At 58.7% G+C, this 18,414-nt stretch overlaps 1 protein-coding gene across 1 annotated transcript; it reads right to left on the bottom strand.

Annotated features, from left to right (window-relative positions):
* Window positions 1–607: 607 nt before the first annotated feature.
* Window positions 608–18,189, bottom strand: NCF4 (neutrophil cytosolic factor 4). Its single transcript, XM_070407982.1, has 10 exons — window positions 18,042–18,189; window positions 12,614–12,698; window positions 12,091–12,244; window positions 9,805–9,875; window positions 6,813–6,940; window positions 5,757–5,814; window positions 4,986–5,084; window positions 2,656–2,786; window positions 2,331–2,396; window positions 608–914 (listed from the first exon to the last, which is right to left on the bottom strand). The coding sequence occupies exons 1-10, from the start codon at window positions 18,071–18,073 to the stop codon at window positions 719–721; spliced, it is 1,020 nt and encodes a 339-aa protein (XP_070264083.1). The 5' UTR covers window positions 18,074–18,189; the 3' UTR covers window positions 608–718.
* Window positions 18,190–18,414: the final 225 nt, after the last annotated feature.

Below are 18,414 nucleotides of genomic sequence, written 5' to 3'. Positions count from 1 at the left end.
ATGATGAGAGAGAATCATTGGTCGGCTGCCTCCTGCACATCCCCCACTGGGGATAGAGCCTGCAACCTGGGCATGTGCCCTTGACCGGAATCGAACCCAGGACCCTCCCGTCTCACTGCCCATTTTCATTCACAGAGATTTGCTGATCTTTGACAACGAGTCTTTTGCTTCATCTCAATTTGAGTGACTCCCGTCATCCCAAACTGGGGACACTTTACCCCAGGAGGGACTCTTTTCTGCTTCTGCTTGGACTCCGTGATGCCACTCTCTCAGGATCACCTCATCCCTCATCCCCAAGGCCTTGACCTCCCAACAAGAGGCCCTGGTCCAGCCTCCCCACCTCATGCCCCCCCCTACCCCCCCCCCCCCCCAGGACTCAGTATTCTACCAGCAGCATTGCCTGTGCATTTCAGGACAATCTCGAAATGGGGGCCAAGTGGATTCTGGCCCCAGCTCTGACTATGGTGGGCAGCGGGGAGATTGGGGGGTCACTGGAGAACCCCACCACTTCTTGCAAGGCTCATAGTTCTTTGAAGAGTGTGTCTTATCTAGGGCCTACTTGTCCTGCAGCAGTTGGAGCTGTCCATGAATCTGGCCAAGCAACACGTTAGAAGCCAAACCACTGGATTTATGTGAGCAGACGTGGCAAGGTCTGTTTAATTTTTCTTAAAGGGCAGTTTCGTCAGGTGTCCCCTCCCTGCCCGGGGACACCATCAGCTCAGGGGACTGTGTTGTAGACCTTGTAGTCATCCTCCTGGGTGATGTGCAGCTTCCAGGGGAAGAGGCGCTTCTGGGAGGGGAGCGCTCGGGCCTGCTTCACCATGAGCCGCACATCCTCGTCTGAGAGCAGCCGAACCAGGTCCCCGTCAGCGTCCCGGTAATTCAAGCTGATGTCCTCCCTCTGGAACTCCTGCCTGGGTGGGAAAGATCAGGGTGGATGACGGGGCCAGCAGCCCTAGGCCTGAGCGTGGGGGCTGAGAGTGAGGCCACGGGAATTTTAGGGCCTGGTCCTGAAAGTCAGAAGAAGTCGGAGCTTGACACAGGCCTTATCGCCTGAGGGGTCCAACCTCCCACTGTACAGATAGGGAAACTGAGGCCCACGGGGGAGGGGGGAGACTTTCCCATTAAATTAGTGGCACAGCCTGATATGTCTTGTGTATAAATGTGTTGAACACCTAAGACCTGTCATGCGGAAGAGGAGTGGGGTTGGCAGGTACATAGAAGAGCAGAATAAAGCCCAAGAGGCACCCGTGTGAAGCGGCTGAGGACTGGGACGATCTGATGGGTACAGGGGGGTGGGCGCTCTGACTGACTGGTCCAAGTATAAAGCGACCTAACCTGCTGTGGGTGATTTGACACGATGGGTCAAAAGCCTAATTGACTGGCAAACACCTTGATCCCCAAATTCCACTCCTAGAAAATCATCCTAAGGAAATAATCAGGCAAGTCACCAAAAATGCGATCACAACATTATGTCTGGTGGTGAAAAGGTGGAGGATAACCTAAGAGGCCTGAAAACAGCGGTTCTCAACCTGTGGGTCGCGACCCCTTTGGGGGTCGAACGGCCCTTTCACAGGGGTCGCTTAAGACCATCGGAAAACACATATATAATTACATATTGTTTTTGTGATTCATCACTATGCTTTAATGATGTTCAATTTGTAACAATGAAATTGGGGGTCACCACAACGTGAGGAACTGTATTAAAGGGCCGCGGCATTAGGAAGGTTGAGAACCACTGCCTTAAAAGAAGGGGGTGGCCACAGTAATTAATACTGTGTAGCCAATTCTTTATGTGGGGGCAGGATGGGGTGTGTGCTGGAGAAATCTGAGTGTACATCAAATAATGAGAGGAGTGAAAATGTGAGGTGATTTCACTAGCTTATACCTTTCTGTGATTTTTGACCTTTTTTTTTTTTTTTTTTTTAAATAATGAACAGATATGACTTTTATAGCCAGGAAGGTAGCAAGGCGATTTCCGTTCTGTAAAGTAACTGCCCCAACTGATCTGGATCTTGGGAGACGGTAGTTCCCTGATGGTGCAGGATCCAAGTTCAAGGTTTTCACCTGAAGAGACTTTAGCTCCAGCTGCAAAGCCACACTCAGAAACTGTGTGACCTCATCCAAGCCCCTTTGCCTTTCTGCAGCCCCCCACACATCTCTGACACGGGGAGCTGACACCCAACCTGCAGGGCTGAGCTGTGCTTAAAACAAGAAGGCAAAATAGATGCAGATAGCACCAAAGGCATTGTGTGTCCCCTTCTGATCCCTCCTCCAGGGTATGTGACCCGTCCTCCCCCCACCCACCCCGCCCCTGCCATGCCCCTCACCTCATGAGCTTCAGCAGGTCCCTGAAGAGCGGAGTGCTACTGATGTCTTCCTCTACCGCGATGTCCCTGAGGGGGCAACCGGCATCGGTGAGAGGCACTGGACCCGACGGGGACCTGGGGATGAGGCTGGCCAGGCCACGATGGGCCCTGACGTCCTGCTATGGCTTATCCGGAGGACAGTCAGGGCCACTGCAGCTTGAAGTGTGTGCAAGGGGGTGGGGGTGACATAGTGTCTGATGTGGGTCTCACTCTCCAGTATGTGATGGGGAGGGGGGAGTGGGGACGGGCAAGGAGTGTGGACCAGGCCCTCCCCCAGGCCACGCACTTGATGGTGCTGATGGTGTCCTCATAGTAATAGCAGCGCAGCCAGTTGGTGGGGTCGTCTTCCTCGGGGAAGTCCTTGAGGATCTTCACGAAGGACCGTGGGAAGATGCCTGTGGCTCCCCGGACAGTGCCCTGAGGAGGAAGAAAAAGGCCGCCTTGTCTGCGTGAGGAAAGGCAGCAGGGCCACGCCTCGGGGCCCCCAGCTCCTTCGTCATGACCAGCAAAGGGGACGCAGTTTGGGTTCCCTTCTGGAGAGGGAGGAGAAGTGACCGAGGTCACCGAGCTGTACATCTAAGAAGAGCTTCCTTTGAGAATAGGTCGAGATCTGGATTTATCTGAAAGTCTGCTGTCATCTTTCATCCATTCATCCATTCACTCACTCGTTCATTCACAGATTCCCTGAGCACCAGCTACATGGCTGAGACTCCGGCACTCAGAGTGGACGACAGTCCTGGCCTTCCCTCACAGAACGCCCCCTATAATGGAAACTGACACGTGCAGGTAAATAGTGAACTTCGTGTAGAATCAGGTGTTAACGTGGAAGACAGAACAGGGAGGGAGAAGGAGGGGTGACTCCCACGCATTCATTCATTCATTCATTCATCCCACAGATCCCACCGAACACCCACGTGAGACGCAACAGCCAGCGTCTCCCTCTCCAGCCCTGGCTCCCGCCTAAGCTTCCCCAAGACCCAGCCACTGCCTATGCTTTGCACACGTGTCCTCCTGGCCCTCCCAACCCCGGGGGAGACATGGTTGATGTCCATTTTACAGGCGGAGAAGGGGAAGCTCCACATAATCTCCTCACTTGTCCCCGAATCTCCCAGAAGTTAGCCAGCACTGATGCTAAGAACTCTCCCGAAAACAGGAAGGCCACACGCATTCCCTGCTTCCGGAGTGTGGCCCAGCCGTACCCCTCGGGCAGCTGTCAGAGCTGAGGAACGTCTAACTCAGAATTCCAGGATGGGGGAGGGGGGAGGGGGCAGGGGTGGGGGTTAGGATCAAAACCGCCAAGACTGATGGTTCTGCTCCTCTGCAGCCGGAATGCCGGGGCCCCTCCCCTGCCCTCCATGCTCCCCTCGGCGCCTGTCCCGCATCAGCCTTCAGACACCATCGCCCAGGAGCCCTGAGACAAAGGAATCTTACTTAAGAATAACAGGACCGGCCCGGCTGGTGTGGCTCAGTGGTTGAGCGTCAACCTAGGAACCAGGAGGTCACGGTTCGATTCCTGGTCAGGGCACATGCCAGGTTTCGGGCTCAATCCCCGGAGGAAGTGTGCAAGAGGCAGCCGATCAATGATTCTCTCTCATCATTGATGTTTCTATCTCCCTCTCCTCCCCTTCTCTCTGAAATCAATAAAAACATGTTAAACAGAAAAAAACAAAACAAAAAAAGAACAGGACCTAACATAAAAGGCTGCCACTGGGCCAGCGCCTCCCACCCGGTGATCTCCCACCTCCACTGAGAGTCACCGTGAGCCCTGGTAGGGGCCGCACTTGGGTTCGCTGTGCGTGGGGACAAAGCTATGACCAGGACAGGCCCTGACTCCAGAGTGCCGGTAACTCTCTCAGCAGCCCTGGCCCCGGCGGGCGCCGCACACGCAGGCTCTCTATGGACCAAGCCCTGAACAGCTACGCCTCGTTGAACATTTCCAGGAACCTGTGAAGAAACTGCCAGCATTGCTCCAGCTCACAGAAAAGGAAGCCACGGGGTTGAGCAAGTTTCCCAAGGTCACAAAGCCGCTTAAAACAGGGCAAGGACGTGACACCAGGCAGGCGGCTCCTGAGCGCGAGGCCTCCACTGCTATCTTTTCTTGCCACCGGAAGCGACAGTCATGTTCCCCAGGTTACAGACCAGTGCGTCTCAACAGGGGAGGGGGGGGTGTCCCCCGGGGGCAAATGTCTGGAGACACATTTGATTGTTGCAACTGGAGCCTTGCGAGCGGCATCCAGTGGATAGAAACCAAGGCTGTTGCTAAAGATCCTACAGTGCACAGGCCGGCTCCACAACAAAGTACTAACCGGCCCAATGTCAATACCGCCGTCAATACCGCCGTGGCTGAGGAACCCCGTGACAGACCAAGAAGTTAAACCCTGTAGGTCAACAGAGTGGCCTCAAGCAACCGTTTCTTGGGGGCAGGCAGACTTAAGGCAGGGGTAGGCTCCACGGTCACCTGTCTCCCCAGGGGCTAGATTCCCCCCTGCCCAGGTCCATCCTCAAACTGCATCTTCCCTGGGGACTTCCTTGACCTCCTATCATTCTCTGATCCTCTCACTAGACCCAAAGCAATCTTACCTCCACCCTCACCTCCACCCTCACCTCCACCCTCACCTCCAGCCAGTCTTTGTTGATGCGACTGAGAAGGAAGATCACATCTCCAGCTTTGAAATTCAGCTCCAGCTTGCTGTTCCCCGTGAAGTCAAACAGGGCCTGGGGAGAAGAGTGGAGGAAGGCAGGAGGAAAGAAACGGGCACTGAGCTCCTATTAAAGTGCTTGCTTGGTGTCCCATTTAACAGGCGAGGAAGCTGAGGCTCAGAGCATGAGTGACTTGTTCGAGGCCACTCCGCTAGTTACCAGAGCAGCTGGGATTAGAACCCAGGTCTCCCGGACTCCAGAGTAGGTGCTCCTTCCACAGGTGTGGTGAGCACGGAAGGGAAGGAGCCAGTCTCCCTGGATCCAGCACCTTCCCTGCCCCCCAGGTCTGTGTGGGCTCCAGCGCCCCCAGAACCCACAGGCACTGACCGCACTGGCTCTGAGACGCACGTGTTTATGTGTGTGTCCTCAGGGAGTCATGTTCTCCTGGAGGACAGGGCCTTGTCATCTCTGCGGCGTTAGTCCCCAGCAGGGCTGGCCCAGGGGGGGCCGGGAAAGCTTGCTGAATGAGTGGTTGGACACTCTCTATTCTGCCTCTGTGTGCTCATTGCGTCCCCTCCTCACAGCTGAGCTGGGGGCCTTGGTGACCAGTGACCAAGGCAGAGGCCGGGGCCTTTTCTCCCGGCAGGACCCAGCCCCACCCTACACACAAGCCAACGCCCAGCAGGAGGGGCTCCCGCTGAGGGTGGAGCTGCCCAGAGGCGAAGTGGGGGGCAGGCCCGCAGGTACCTCTGCTCGCGGAGCTGCCAAGCGGTCTAAGCCGGCGCCTTGCGGGGACTCGCTCTTGCTGTGGAGAGAGAAGAGGGGCTGTCAGCCCTCCTGGTTCTCTGGGCCCAGCTCTGCTTCTGTGCCAGAGGCAGGTACAATGGCTCCTGCGGGCCATCACTCACCCCCCCCCCCCTCCCTTCTTGCTGCCCCTGGAGGAGAGATTGGACCTCTTTGTGGACCAGGAAGCAGAGGCTGAGAAAGGAGGTGGGGGTGAGAGTGGGAACACAGCCACTTAGAGCCCTAACTTGCCAGACATCTCACATTTGCCTTTCTTCTACTCCCCAACCTCGACAGTTACGTTATTATTCTAACTAGAGGCCCGGTGCATGAAATTCGTGCACTTGGGGAGGGTGGTCCCTCAGCCCAGCCTGCGCCCTTTTGCAGTCTGGGGGCCCTCAGACATCCTTAGTGCTGCCATGGAGGCAGGAGAGGCTCCCGCCACTGCCGCTGCTCTTGCCAGCGTGAGTCGGCTTCTGGCTGAGCAGTGCTTCCCCTGTGGGAATGCACTGACCACCGGGGGCAGCTCCTGCACTGAAAACCTGCCCCCTGGTGGTCAGTGCGCATCATAGCAACCAGTTGTTCCACCGTTTGGTGGATTTGCATATTAGCCTTTTATTATATAGGATGCTTCACCGAGGACACGGGCGTGGGGAGGGGACACGCCCTGCTCCAGGGCCCAGGGATGGGATTCAGCCTGTGCCCGTCTGGGGAGGTAGCTGGGCACTGAGGACACTCCCAGGTACTGGCTGGAGGCAGGAGGGAGGAGCCGGGGCGGGGGGGGGGGGGGGGGTCGGGGGAGGGTTGCACTCAGAAGTGCCTCCCCTGGCATCCTCAGCAGCAGCAGCCTCGCCATGGGAAACCCAGCCTGTTCAGTGGCTGATTTTCAGAGATTATTTTCTGCAGGACAGAACTGGTCTCGGTTTCTTCCCTGCCTCCAGGGAAAAGAGGGAGGCAGAGCCTCTGGTTAGGAGGAAGTGGCCCTGGGCTCTGGCCCTAGGAGTGCGGGATGTCACTTACACCTTCCGGGTGCGTGGGCGGAGCCTGCGGAGCGCCTGGGGCACCTGCTCCGAGTCGTAGGGCGACTGATAGAAGAAGATGCGGACGTCCTCGTCCATCAGCACCCAGATGGGCAGGCTGAGGAGGCTCTGTGTTTGGGCAAGAGGTTGGGAGACGGGAGGGTGGTCATCAGCAAGGCGTGCGCACCCCAGCCCCACGGCTCCATCCCTCCACCCACACTGCACCCCCTCTTCTCTGCCTGGTAACAGAAAAGAGGGAGATGTTAACCATTTCAATGGGCTCAGGGGACATTTCACAAAGAAGAGTTTGTTTGGAAAAGACCTCCAGGCAGGACAGTGCAGGTGATGCCAGGTCACAGGACACGGCGGTGGCTGCCCAGGCTCTGCGCTGAGAGCCCCACCGTGTGACCTCACTCCGCCTTACCGTCACCCGGGAGTGAGAGCCAGAAAGGTGCAGGGACCTGCCTGAGGCCATACAGCTTAGCAAGTGCCCAAGGGGGGGGGGAGCACTCAGGGCCATCTGCCACCAACGCCCATCCCTTAGCTCAAAATGAGACAATTGGCGGGAGGGGGAGCAATCCCCCAAATGATCCCAAATAACAACAGTTGGTGATATTATGGCCTAAAAAACACTTCCTATACTTTATCGCATACCACAATTGGGGAAACTGAGGTGCGGAGAGGGACAGTGCCTGGCCCAGCTGGCAGAGCTAGGAAGTGGTGGGGTCAGGACTCTCACTCGATCTGAGGCTGGGAGCACCACCACGATGCACACCATGAGGCATGAGGACTCAGGACCTGGCACGGTCACCCTCAGCCGCACACCGCACAGGCCCCCAGGAGCTCTGTGCTTAGCTCTGGGTGCTGAACCCCCACAGATGCGCAGAACCCAGACCTCCTCAGAGAATCTCATTGAGGCAGCGGGAGGAGGGGGGCGGGGGGTCAGGAACCCCATCCCTGAGGAACTGGGAGCACAGAGCCTGAGGAAGACACAGCTGTCCCAGAGGAGGGCTGGGGGGCAGCCCAGAGTTGGGTCTGAGCACACAGACACTGAGCCAGGCTGCACCCAGGATCCAATCCCGGCTCGGCCGCTCACCAGCGGGGTGACTCTGGGCCTCCATGTGGACAAGGTGATAACATGGGGGTGATAACAGTATTTACATTAATGGGGGTGATACCAGATAACATTAGTAATATGGGGGTGATTCCAGTATCTCCCTCCTGGGATTGTGTAAGGATCAAATAAAAGGATTACCCCACAGAACCCCACCCGGCATCTAGCAAGTGACCCGTCCAAGTGACATCTCACCAATGTTGCTGTTATTTTCATTGTGACACAGCACAGCGGGTAAGAGCACAACTAGAGTCTCAGAGATGTCAGTTCAAATCCCATCCCTCCTACCTCCCTGCATGTGACACTGAGTGAGTGACTACCTCTCTGTGCCTCCCTCCCTCATTTTAAAATAAGGTTAATAGTATCTAATGCACAACTCACTGAGGGAAGCAAATAAGCCCACTCATCTTTCTGCCGGATGCATACCAAGAGCCCCCTGTCGCTAGTCACAGTGCTCACATAGTTCCAGGCATTGTCACCATCACGTGACCCACATTCTCCATCAGGAGACCAGTGTGGGGAGGGACCCAGGTTCTCCTAAGAGCTGTCCAAGAGTGGGACGAGCAGCCTGGGTCAGGGGAGAGTGGTAGTGAGCTTCCCATCTCCGCAAGTGTGCAAGCACAGGATGGGGTCACCCCAGCAGAGCTTCCTGCACTGACTGAGCTCTGGGCTTCGAGGAATCAAACTGGACACCGCGAGGCAGCGATGGGGTCCTCCAGGCTGCTGGCTGCAGAGACCAGGTGTGGGATGCAGACTCCCAGCTCTGCAGCCTCTTCCCCTCCCTCAGAACACACCCTCCTCTCCCAGGTCTTTGAACGGAGGGTGGGCCTTCCAGCCACCCGGGAGGAGCAGCTGCCACAGCGCCCCCTGGAGGGGAGATGCCTCCACTGCTGGTTCCCTAGCCACCAGAGAGGGCAGGTGGGCCATCTACCCCTCACTCCACCGGGAGTCATGACCTCAGTTTCCCAAGCACCTTCGTGTCCTTTTCTCAACGGATCCCCATGCCACCCCTAGGAGACCTGGAGGCGCTGCCGCATTTCATAAGAGGGAAACCCAGGGCCCAGGGAGGATGGGCAACTCACCCCAAATCTCCGAGACAGTTGACGTCCGAGCAAAGACTAAAGCGACACTAGCTCAGTGCTCTTCAGCCGAGAAAGTGGAGGAGGAGGGTGAGCGTGCCTCTGGGCTATGTGGACGCTTCCTTCTCTAGTTTCCTGCAGCTGCCATCCCGCATGGCTTGTATGCCTCCAGTGACAGCGTGCTCACTACCACACGAGGAACATGGTCCCTCTCTTGCCTAGCTCTGTTCCATGAAAGGCCTTCCCACACCAGCCTGGTCTCTGCCTTTAAGAGGCCCCTTCCCCTGCCTGCCCATCTCCCAGGGATGCCAACCTTGTATAGGTTGGGGAATAAACAAGGGCACCCAGCCAAGGCCCACGAATGACACTAACAGCAGCCTGGGCCCTGGCAAGGGGGCCTTCCTCCCATTCGCACAAAGATGCCATGTGAGGGAGCTGGGGCCCTGGTCCCTCGTGCCCTGGGGTGTAGGCCAAGCCTCTTGGTGACTTCATGACCCACCTGCCCATTTTCCACTGGGCAGTGAGCACCTCGGAAGCAGGCAGCGGCCCCCATCACCTCGGTATCAGAACGCCCGGCACAGACACTGTGTTTGTCAGTTCAAAGTGTGGCTCCTTGTACGTCTCCATTGCTCCGGCGCCATCCCCATCCCCTGGAGCCCTGAGGGCCAGGCCTTTAAGGATTGGAGATGTGGCTCATCAGAGCCAGAGAACCAGTCCCACTTCCCAAAGCTGTGCTCAGAGATGGCACCTGGGCCCCACCCACCCCTCCCAGGTGCCAGGGTGCGTGGCCCCACCGTTACCTTCATGTAAGCGTTCAGGGCAGGTATCCGCATCTCGGCGATCTCCTGCTTCACACCCATGTAGACTTTGGCTGAGGAGAGATGAAGAGCGGTGGGTCCTGGGGGCCCAGCCCAAGCACCTGGTCTCTGGGCTCCTCCCCACGGGCCGAGGTCCTTCCCCTCATCTTTCCAGGCGCGGAAGTGGCCGCTCTGTACCACCCCACCGTCCAACGCGCGTTCTCCGAGTCACAGGATCACCGGCTGATACTTAGCTTGTGTTAATTGTGTATGTGTTACCTGGCTGCCCCCACCACACACACACACACACACACACACACACACACACACACACACACGCTCACGGCCGTGTCCCATCACCTAGGAGAGGGGCCCTCATCTCTGCTGCACATCTAGCCGCCCGTCAGAAACCTCACTGTGCTGGACTCACCCCAGAGCCATTGGGTCAGAATCCCTGGGGCAGGGGCCCGGGCATTAGGAATTTTACATCTCAAGTGACTTCCAATATGCCGCCAAGATTAAGGACCACCCGTCTAGAATGTTCCCCAAATCAGCACATATTTGCTGAGCGGATGAATGAATCCTTCTTCAAAGGCGAGACCGAGTGTCTGGGGGGAGAGGGACACAGACGCTGGCCGACCGGGGACCAACGTCCTCCCAGGAGCTGCAGGCGGGGCCGTAGGGCCCCCTCTCAGGGGGGGCCTGGCCCAGAAGGGAGCCCTGGGTCTAAAGGAGACCCTGGAGGAGCAGCGGTGAGGCAGGAAGGAACTGGAAGACGCTGGGGCCACGGAAGTTTGGAGAGAGCTTCCTGGAAGAGGAGGCAAGACCATAAAGACGAGGCCTGAGGAGAGGTGTCCGTGTCCACCGACGTCAGAGTGAACCGGCCGCAGCCAGCATCCGAGGGGAACTCAGTGGAGCAGGAAGAGCTGAGGCCGAGGCGGTGGGCTGAGCAGCGGGTGGGCCATGGAAAGGGGAGGCAGCGCGCGAGGATTTATTGTAAAAGGAAGAAGAGCCCTGACCGGTTTGGCTCAGTGGATAGAGCATCGGCCTGCGGGCTCAGGGGTCCCAGCTTCGATTCCGGCCAAGGGCATGTACCTTGGTTGAGGGCACATCCCCGGTGGGGAGTGTGCAGGAGGCGGCTGAACGATGTTTCTCTCTCATCGATGTTTCTGACTCTCTGTCCCTCTCCCTTACCTCTCTGTGAAAAATCAATAAAATATATTAAAAAAAAAAAAAAAGGAAGAAGAGATCCTTGAGGGGTTTGGGATCAAGGAGGCTGTTGCAAGAACGCTCACTCACGGCTCCTGTTTGTGTAGAGATTGAAGAGGTGAGCCCGTGTGGGAGCTCGGTGGAGCCGAGACGTAAAGAAGGTGAGGGCACAGGCAGACAGGCTGCCTGGGGAGACCCTCCGGGAGCAGGAGGGACCCCGCCTTCCTCTGCAGCCAGAGCGGGGAAGAGGCAGGAGCAAGCAAGTCCAACTCCCAAGGAGGAAAGAGAAGCCCGAGTCCCTGGGGTTGGCTGCAGCCACTCCGGGAGCTGGTGGGGAGGAACCTCGGGCATTTGTAGACAGAGAGGAAGCGGGAGCCAGTAGGGGTGGGTTTGCGCTCGAAGAAGGAAAGGGCCCAGAGGGCTGTCTTTGGGGGAGAGACGCTTGTGTGTGGCCTGCAGGGCGTGCAGGGTCCCCAGGACCACGTGGGTGGGGATTTCTCTTGCAGGGCTCGACGGGGCAGGAACTGAGAAGTCGGAGGTTTGGGCCCATCCAAGGTGCAAGCTAGGCTCGAGGTGGGGAGGAAGGCAGGGGGCGAGGGGCGAGGGGCTGTCCAGAAGCAGAGCCGTGCTGCCCACAGCCTCTCAGCAGAGCAGCGAAGGAGGGGGCTCCGTGGGTCCTGGGGGAGCCTGGACTTCGCAGGCAGGAGGCAGTTCTCATGGAGGGGCCAGAGCGAGGGCTGCAAGATGAGTCTGCATGCTTAACGAGGGAGACACACAAGGCCTGACGCATGCGCTCCACGCCATGGCACGGTTGCTGGGGGTGGGGAGTGGGGGGTGGCGGGGGGTGGGTGGGGACTGAAGCGTGAAGGTCCTCAGTGCATAGAAGTCAGGGGCTCTGAGGCTGGAGCCAGAGGGCAGTGTGCCTGCCAGGGGCGGGCGTGGATCAGTGCCTGCTTCCACGTGGGCCAGCACAGGACACCGAGCAGTGTCCGCACAGCTGGGAGGGGGCAGGTGGACATGGCTTTGTCCTCGGCCAGGGGCCAGCTCTGCCCGCAGCAGGCCTGGGAGCGGCCGGCCTACCTGGGAGGGCGGGCAGGTTGCAGGTGAGGGGGCTGGTCTTGCTCTCGGGCCCGTACCGCTCCTCCAGCTTGCTCTGCAAGGTGTGGAACTGGCGGTAGCGGCGGTAGATGAGGTACTTGGATCCCCCTTTTGTCTTCACCTCGATGACGAAAACCTAGGACAGAGGCCAGGGGGTAGGACCTCGGAGGCCAGGGGCAGGGGAGGGGGCGGCTCCGGGCTCCCAGGGTTACAGCAAGGTTTCTCAACCTCAGGAGGACATTGGGCCAAATGATTCTGGGTCGTGGGCCGTCCTGTGCACGGCGGCGTGTGGGGCAGCATCCCGGCCTCCACCCCTGGGTGCCAGTAGCCCCCCCACCCCACGTGGTAACAATAAAAATGCCTGAGGGTGTCGACTGCCACATGCCCCCCGAGGGCAGAACCGCCCTGCCGAGGACCGCTGGGTGGAAGGTAAGAGACGGGAGAGGTAAGGTTCAGAGGGCAGAGGTCAGAGGTCAGAGGGTGAGGGTCCAGGGGTCTCTCTTACAAAGTGGCTGGTGAAGCCCCTCTTCTCCTCGATGTCAGCGATGTTGGCTGAGATGGCCACGTCGTCGGGAAGCTGCTCGAAGTCACTGAGGAGGAAAAGGAGCCTGTCAGCGGCCCGATCTGTTCAGGGGCCACTGGGTGTGAGGCAGCGGGCAAAGCAAGCCCGGTGAGTCCGCACTCCTCGCTCAACACCTGTTCCCGGCAGGGCCACCATGGCACCCCTCCCAGCCAGGCCCCACGGCATCCCTCCCAGGCCAGGCCCCATGACACCCTCTCCCAGCCAGGCCCCACGGCACCCCCTCCCGGGCCAGGCCCCATGGCACCCCCTCCCAGGCCAGGCCCCAGACACCCACTTCGGGCCAGGCCCCCATGGCACTCCTTACAGGGCCAGGTCCCCCGACACCCCCCTCCCGGGCCAGGCCCAATGGCACCCCCTCCTGGCTGAGCCACCATGACACCCCCTCCCGGCCGAGCCACCACGCAGACCAGACCTCGGGGGTGAGGGCCTCTGGAGATGGGACATGTACCCACGGCCGAGTTAAAATCTAACAAATCACTTTGCAGTTACCTGACCCACCCAGGACCAGCCCATCAAGCACCTCCCGTATCCGATCCTGTTCTCGGCCCCAGTTCACAGTGGTGAGCAGAGGAGCACATGCCCCAGAGAGAGAAGGGCTTGTTATGCCCAGGTTGGGGAAACGTCACAGAGGAGGGGACATTTGAGCTGGGTCTACACAGACCTGGAATCCACCAGGCAGAGGGAACAGCATATGCTAAGGTTCTGAGGCCTGAGGATTGGGCCCAGGTCAACTGTGGCTGGAGTCCGATGTCAGCAGGGCTGAGCAGGCAGCTGAGGCCAGGCCGAGGAGGGTCTCCAGTGCCGAGCTGAGGGAGTTCTACAGGCGATAGGGAGCCAGCACGGCTTCGAAAGAGAGTGAAAACAGTATGATCTGGCTTTGGGAGGCCGACTCAGGCAGCCGTGTGGAGACAGGAGATCAGAGACTGGAAGGGACAGGGCACCACTGGGAGGCTCTGAAGTGCCCTGACTGGGAGGTGATGTGACAGCGGGGACAGGAGGGAAGGACAGAAACAGGAGATACCACTCTTGGCCGACAGACACGGTTTCATTTGTTGTATCCCTTGTTCCTCACTACTGACCAGGTTCCAGTTTTGTTCAAGGTGGTGATATGCCCAGCTCCAAGGTGACAGGTCATGATTGGGCTGAGCCAAACGTACAGATCTCATTCCTGTCTGCCAGACTCTCTTGCAGCTAGGAGCAGCCCTGTGACTAGTTTTGGCCAATGAGACCTCAGAGGGACTCTGTGGCAGGGGCCTGTTGGAGAGCGTTTGCTTTCCTGACCCAGAGAGAGGGGCAAGGCCGGCATGGTCTCCTCCTTTCTCCCTCCGGCCTGCCTTGAAGGCAGGTGTGACATCTGGACCTGCAGCAGCTACATTGCATCTACGAGGCAAAAACATGAGGGATGCCAACAGGATCTCGGAGATGCTGGTCCTGGAGTCACTGAGCCGCAGAACCAGCTGCGAACCTCTGTGCTTCTTGTTATTCAAGAAATAAATAAGTAACCCCCCGTTTGTTTCAGCTGCTATCCGGTTTCTCTGTTCTCTGCAGCCTTCTGCATTTCCAGTGGACACACCACCCATTTGCCCGTCATTCCTGAGTTGTGACCAGCAGGGCTTGGGGACAGATGAAAGAAACAGCAGTGTCAAGGGTGACACCCACATGTCACCCATATCCTGACCAGGATGGTGGGAGGGGAGCAGCGTTGATGGACTCCGTTTCGGGCATGCTCATTTGAGAGGCCTCTTGGCACCCAGCTCAGGGTCCAGCAAGAGCTGGTGTGTGGCTCTGGAGCCGGGCTGGGGGCATCTCCGCTGCCGAGGGAGAGGCGAGGACCTCGGCGACTGTGGCTAAGACCCTCAGCGAAGAGCAGTGCGCAGGGGGAGGGGCTGAGAGGAACAGGGGGAGGGAGAGCAGCCAGCCAGCGGAGGCGTGGACAGATGAGGAAACTAGAAGCAATTGTGACTCTGCTATGGTAGCAATTGGGAAACAAGGGAGGAGCCGGGGGCAGGGGCTGCACCTCCGAAGCCTCAGAGCTGACCAGGACTTCAGGTGAAATGATTTCAAAGTCTGCACACCCAGGCCCAGCCGCTGCTGGGTCCCAGGCGCCTGGGCTGCTTGGCATCTCAGGCTACCTCAGGACGGGGACGCAGGAGGCTGCCATGGGGCAGAGTGTGTGTGTGTGGGGGGGTGTCTCAGGGGGGCAGTGGGCGGGCAGAGGAAATCCCCTCCACTCCCAGAGCCACTTGTGGCCACTGGCAGCCTCCCCACTCACTTTCCACACATGCCCTGTGGTGACACCCTTGGGAGAAACTTCCTCCTCCGCACGCTCCCCTGAGGCTGTGCCTCTTGTGGGTATTTCATCGCAGTGGCCTGGGGTGGGCAGGAAGGAACCGGAGGGGTGAAAACGGCCCCGAGCAGGGAATTGGGCAGGTTGGGCAAGCGTAACCACAGCTGACTATTTCCTGAGCCCCCTCCAGGCGCTCTTCTAAGACAGGGTCCCCTTGCTACAGACAAGGAAACTGAGGCACAGAGAGGCTGACAAGCTTGCCCAGGAGGCAGGGCTGTCCCTGGTTTGAAGATGAACTCAGATCAATCCCAGCCCTGCCCAGCCTCAGGCTCCCCATCTGAGGTAATAATAGGAGCCAACCCCTGGAGGTGCCCTCCGCAACTCGGAGGGTTCTGAGCACATCGGACCGGCCTGGGTCTCACAATGACAGAATCCCATGGGCAGAGGTGCAGCCGGAGCCTGGCCATTAGTCCGTCCCTCAGAGAATCAGTGTGCGGCAGGCAGGCAGCCGCTTCTAGGAGGCGGGTCCCGCCCATCAGGAGAAAAGCAGGGCGCGGTGCAAGGATGAGGGCCCATGGGCCTGAGGGCTAAGGAGGAATTCTTCCCGGAAGCCTCTTTGGCCAGCAGGAAAAGAAAGAGAAACTGACCACAGGGTGGCAGGTAGGGGGAACTCTGAGAGCCAAAGGCCCTCGCCCTGCGAGCGGGCAAGTTCAAGGATCCGCAGTCGGGGGAGGGGGGTCTTCTGAGTGCATCTGAGCACAGAGCTGGCGGGAGAAGCAATGAGAGAGGACGCCGGTGCGGCCGGCAGGGCCCACTGCCGAAGGGCCCATGTGTCTTGCCCCAGGTGGTGGGGGTGAAGGAGACGCCATGACGGGAGGGCATCAGCCCATCTGTGCATACCCAGGGCAGGAGAGCACAGACAGAAGAGGGAGACCCGAACCCCAGTACCCTCGGACTCCTCTCTGTGCTCTGGCTCCTCCTCCCTCTGTAAAATGGGGATCATAAGTGCACATACATCACAGGAGGGTCAGGAGGCCCCACTAGAGAACCCCCATGAGAGCAGGGACCTTGCCCACTCTGCATCCCTAGTGCTCAGAACTGCGGTGGGCGCACAGTAGGTGCTCAACAAGGGCCACTATCTGTGTCTGTGCTTGAGCAAGTCCTCCGGTGGGCGGGGTGGGGATGGTCTGACTGCCTGCTGAGCAGAGCCAGGAAGCTGCCAGGGTGGGGGGTGAGGGTGCAGCAAACCCAACTGGATGTGCCCCTAAAATAACCATTCCCCTGGAGACCTCAGTCAGGACCCCTCAGAACTGAAGTCACGTGAGAGCCCCCTCGGCCCAGGATGCTCAGGGCTCATACACACGCGTGCTGTTCATGCAAAGTCCACTCGGGAGCCTGGACAGGTGAGGCCGAAGGTTGGAAAGACCCTTGGGCGGCAGTTAGTTTAAGTTTTGTGGTTCCTGCACACAGTAGGTGCTCAAAACACGTTTGTTGGAACTAAACTCACTGCCCTCGCTTAGCCCTTTCCATCTTCGGGCAGCTCGGGTCTTAGAGAGTCCCGCTGGGGGACCCTGACGCCCGCCCATTGGACCCTCTGCCTTGCCCTCAAGCAGAATGCCCGCGGGTCCCACTCTCAAACAATGCCTCGGGGCAGGGTAGCCAGTGGCTCCGGAGCTGGGGTGGCACCATCCTCTCGGAGGGCCACGGGCAGCTGAACAGGGCAGGGAGCCATGTCTCTGACCCACGTACCCTGAGGAATGGGAAGTGCCACCGCCTCCAACAGCAGCTGTTTCCTGAAGGCTCGAGTGTGCGTGTCAGGCCCAGTCTCCAAGGAGAACTTGTGGGGAAGAGGGGCTGGGGTCTGGGGGGTGACCTCACCCCAGCGCCCAGACCAGCTCTGTGGCTCACCAAGGCCGTTGTTGGTCTGCCCTGTAAACACCGGCTTCTCCTGCCCCGCCCTCGGCACACAGCAGACAAGCCTTCCTCCCACCATCCAAACCCGGAGACCGCCCCCCCAGGTTCCATTTCCGGCCTGATGCCCCCACGGCCCTTTGCTGCCCACTGCAGCCCACACCATCCGGGCTCATCTCCGGCGACCCTCAGAGTCACCTCCTCAGAATCTGCAGGCTCTTTTTCTGATGTCACCTGCTGTTCCAGGAGGACAGGAGCCAAGCCCAGGGTCCTCAGATCCCCCACAGTTTGGATCACAGGCCGGAAACATTCAGAAAATGCTGCTACAGGTGAACCCAAGCGCTGGCGAGGCTGTGCTCTAAGCCCAGGCCTTGCCACTGACCCCCTGTGCCCCAAGTAAGTTCTCTATCCTCCTTGAGCCTCCATTTTCTCATCTGTACAATGACAGGACTGGACCAGAAGGACCTGAGAACATTTTCCAACTCAAAGGTCCACTCATTCATTCATTCATTCAGCATAGCTCGTACCAGCATTGTTCTACTTTCTAGGGATACAGCAGTGACCAAAAGAGACAAATACCGCACCCTCGTCAAACTCGCTTCTAAAGGGGGAGCCAGTGGTCAAGAAAACAAATGAGTTCGAATAGCATTGGAGTAATATGAAGACGGTACAGAAAAAGAAAGCAGGGCAAGGGGTCAAAGAACAGTGATGGGGCAGTCAGGGAAGGCTTCTGGGAGGAGGTGACATTTGCGCCAAGCCCTGGATAAAGAGGGAGAACAAGCCAGATTCTGTGCTCTGTTTGAATAAAAGATGAAAAGCCATTCCTGACCACAGTGTGGAGCAGTGAGCCCAGCCTGGGAGACAGATCACCTGAGTCCCCATCCGGACCCTGCCACCCACTCCCGTGTGACTCTGGGGAAGTCACTGCTCATCTCTGAGCCTCAAGTCTTCATCTGTGCTTGAGGGAGGTGAAACCGCAGCCCAGTTTCCTTAAAATAGTTCCAAGACTCTACATTTCTGAGTATTTAGGTTCTGACTCAACTCCGCCTCTCAGCTTTTGCTATTATTAAGGGGCTGCAGGAAGCCGACCTCTGTCGCCGGGCCTGCTGGGAACAGTGAGGAGGCCCAGCGAGGGCAGCACCCTGCACTCACCTCTCAGCCCGCAGCTGCTGGGCCACGGCCATGGCCGTCAGGGGTCCAGGAGAGTGGGAGACGGAGGGTCTCGCCCAGCCAGGCCCAGACTGAGTTCGCCTTTCACTTCCCTCCAGCCGCCCTGCATCTGGGCTGTGGTCCCAGGAGTCCCAGGGAGCCGCCCGTGGGGAGGCCCCACCCCCGCGTCTCTCAGCGCTAGCACAGGCCCCTCCTTCAGGCTCTGGGTCTGGCCAGTGGCCCATGCTTCCTCTTCCCCACCTCCCAGCTGCGCTGATTTGGGGAAACGCACACCCCCAGATGCCAGGTTTCCGGGAGGCCACTGATTTGGGGCCTTGGGAACTTCCTCGAGGCCAGTTCTTGCTGCCAGGCCTCA

Source organism: Myotis yumanensis, unplaced genomic scaffold (genome assembly GCF_028538775.1).
Source record: "Myotis yumanensis isolate MYYU_CA2020_CCGP unplaced genomic scaffold, mMyoYum1.0.hap1 SCAF_3, whole genome shotgun sequence".
NCBI lineage: Eukaryota > Metazoa > Chordata > Mammalia > Chiroptera > Vespertilionidae > Myotis > Myotis yumanensis.
This window is presented reverse-complemented; position numbering and strand designations above follow the sequence as displayed.